The 2,739-nt window shown below is 50.6% G+C and overlaps 1 protein-coding gene across 1 annotated transcript; it reads right to left on the bottom strand.

Annotated features, from left to right (window-relative positions):
* Nucleotides 1–1,196: 1,196 nt before the first annotated feature.
* LOC133929103 (uncharacterized) lies at nt 1,197–2,065 on the bottom strand. Its single transcript, XM_062375709.1, has 3 exons — nt 1,864–2,065; nt 1,690–1,745; nt 1,197–1,558 (listed from the first exon to the last, which is right to left on the bottom strand). Exons 1-3 carry the CDS (start codon nt 1,952–1,954, stop codon nt 1,427–1,429), a joined length of 279 nt encoding a protein of 92 aa, XP_062231693.1. The 5' UTR covers nt 1,955–2,065; the 3' UTR covers nt 1,197–1,426.
* Nucleotides 2,066–2,739: the final 674 nt, after the last annotated feature.

The raw sequence follows: 2,739 nt of genomic DNA, 5'->3' as shown, positions 1-2,739 counted from the left end.
TATGTGTTCGTGTATGCCCGATAGATCTACCCTTTGTGGATTGGAGATTTTAAAAGGATATTAAAAAGAATTGCTTAATTATAGCATTGATTTTAAGGTTTGTATATTTTATGATAACTGTATTGAATACTATCCGACAAGCTGTTTATCAACTGGCAGTACGGTGAGTCTTAATCTTGCTTATCTCCAAGGAGAAGGACCAAGTGGTAAGCGAGCGAGTGACCATTGCACACCAGAGCATAGAGTTACCACCCTCCAAACGTCACCATGCCCACCGCGTCGTTGTCGCGGCCGCCGCTCGCAGCCAGCGACGCTTGCTCACTCGGCGCATCTTGTGCAGAACTCGGGGTCACGGCCTCACGGGCGCGGCGCCCAAAGTCAAAACCCGGAGCGGCGCACAGCGCGCTCGTGTCTCTCCGTCAGCCCACAGGGAAGGCCGGTGAGTCGGTGACCGGACAGCGAGACGGAGGAAAGGACACGAGTCTCTCTCTCAAGTCAGAGCAGCATCTCGCCACCTCACATCACCACGAGCACGGGCAGGGCAGCGTCCGTGGGGGGTCCTCTTCTGGCTCGGCGCAGGGGTTGTTCACGAGTCACTGATGCTAGCTGCGGCGTGCTGCCGCTGGATGATTGGTCGGCCAGGGAGGGATCGTGCCAGGATTGGATCGACGCAGCGGGCTCGGCGCGAGGAGGAAGGCAAGCTTCCATCTGAATTGGCTATCTAATTAATTAAGTAATTAATCTGTTATTCTATTTTTTAAAACGAAAGCAAATGAGAGCTGGCATTATATTAAATACGAGATAGTACCCGATAGGTAACAATAAGAAAACAAAAGACTGACTATGGCCTATAAACAACAAGAACTGCCCTATTCGTTTAGAAATAATAGATATAATTTTTTGAAAAAGTTAGATTTTATATACTTTAATTAATATTTAATCATATTATAAGAATATTTAATATATAAAAATTATATAACTAAATTCATATTTTAAAATAATTTTACACTTATATAGATATTGTAGCTATAAATAATATATTTTAAAAAAACATTAATCCTCGTCTCCCAGCAGCAGACGAGGATGACGAGCGACTTCAGCACCCTTTTTTAAGCATTCTATTGACATTTGCAACACGTTGTAGAGTTAGGGATATCCGGATTCGGTGAATATATAGACGTACGGACACAGAAAGAAGACGGGGAAGAAGCTCCATTGATAATTCCTTCAACGTTTCTTCTTCTTTTTCGGTCAGCAGCTTTAGCTCGCTAGCTGTTCTACTCTGATTTTTGACACACACTCCACTTCTGTAATTAGACATACAGTACATGAGCACTAGTTTTTTTTTTCTTCTTCTTCCTTATCTAGAATACAATACAGGACCACTAGTATAGTAAAGGTGAACTACTACAAATTCCAGCTTCGTTCATGCTCTCCCTGGACCCTTTGGCGGGTCATGGCGGTTGTTGGGGCCGGACCCGGGGTAGTCGTGCACCTCCACCTCCATCCTCGGTGCCGCCCTGCCGCCGAGGTTACGCGCCGCCGCCATCATCGCCTCCTGTTTCGATCTGAAGTCATCAGGAACCAGCTAGGATTCTTGCAAGACTCTATTTTCGCTAATTGTCCTATAGAATCAGGAGAAAACAGCAGGCTAGCTCGACAGGAGATCAAAGAAAGATCAGTTAGTACCTGAGATGTGAGCTTCAGAGACGGCGGGTGCTGCTGGTTCCTCAAGTGCTGACTTCCTGCAATTGCGAACGCGCGGGCAAAATAACTCGCGGTCATCAGTAACCGTGAAAGGAACCAAGGATTAAGCCAGAGCACTGAAGACCATGATCGAGTTGGTGTGGTGGAGAAACTTACTTGACATGGGCACCGAGGAGACCAAAGGAAGGAGAAGGCAGGAGACCACGATGAGCTCGAGGAGAGGCTTCCTGGAGCGGGAATACTCCATTGCTTGCTCGCTCGCTCGCTCGCTCACAAGAATCCCAGCCTCGCAGAAACCGAAGTGTGCTCGTCTGAATCAAGTGGCAGGATTGCAACGCGGGATGATGCTGGGTGGTGTGCTGCCTGGGTTTTTATAGTTGGACCACGCTGCTGCTAGCGCATTGGCATCCTCTCACATACCGAAATAGAGGTGGGACTTGACCGTGCCATGCCGTGCCGGAATAGCATAGTGCTTTTGGGCTTTGGGGCCTTTGGGCCGACCGTGCCGTGCCGTGCCGGAATAGCATAGTGCTTTTGGGCTTTGGGGCCTTTGGGCCGTATCAGGACGGCACGAGAAGATGTTAGCCTCGTCAGGCTGGTATGTGGAGCCTCCACTGAGGCCCAGACACGGAGCATCGACACGATGGGCTGCATCGTGTCGGGTTGGCACGGGCTCAGCACCTCGTCCCACTGCTACTATCATGCCACCTGCTGCTGCCGCTTCTTCCACTTCAGCATCCGCAGCAACAGGGGTAGCTCGACACTACTTGTGCTCCGCTTCACTCTCGCGGGCCACTTGCACCCTGTCGCGCTCGCTGGCTGCACCCCCCCCCCCGCTGTTGCGAGCTCCTCGATCCTCCTCATGAACTCCGCGTCCCCGCCTCCCATGCCATCCAAGCTAGCGCTCAACGCGCACTTGGTCGGCGGGCAGGCCGGGCGCCACCCCACCATTACACCGGCTCCCCAATTAATTAAGGACCGAGATCTTATGAGCCATGCACAGTCACCACCGAGGATTGCGGGAGGCGTCCG

Source organism: Phragmites australis, chromosome 9 (assembly GCF_958298935.1).
Source record: "Phragmites australis chromosome 9, lpPhrAust1.1, whole genome shotgun sequence".
Lineage (NCBI taxonomy): Eukaryota > Viridiplantae > Streptophyta > Magnoliopsida > Poales > Poaceae > Phragmites > Phragmites australis.
The sequence above is the reverse complement of the archived record's forward strand: the minus strand, read 5'-3'. Positions and strand labels throughout refer to the sequence as shown.

Coding starts and splice junctions, on each gene's coding strand:
- LOC133929103 (XM_062375709.1), bottom strand. CDS start 1,954: ATGGAGTATTCCCGCTCCAGGAAGCCTCTCCTCGAGCTCATCGTGGTC. Junction 1,746..1,863: donor CTCCTCGGTGCCCATGTCAA/GTAAGTTTCTCC, acceptor TCGCAATTGCAG/GAAGTCAGCACTTGAGGAAC. Junction 1,559..1,689: donor CTCTGAAGCTCACATCTCAG/GTACTAACTGAT, acceptor AGATCGAAACAG/GAGGCGATGATGGCGGCGGC.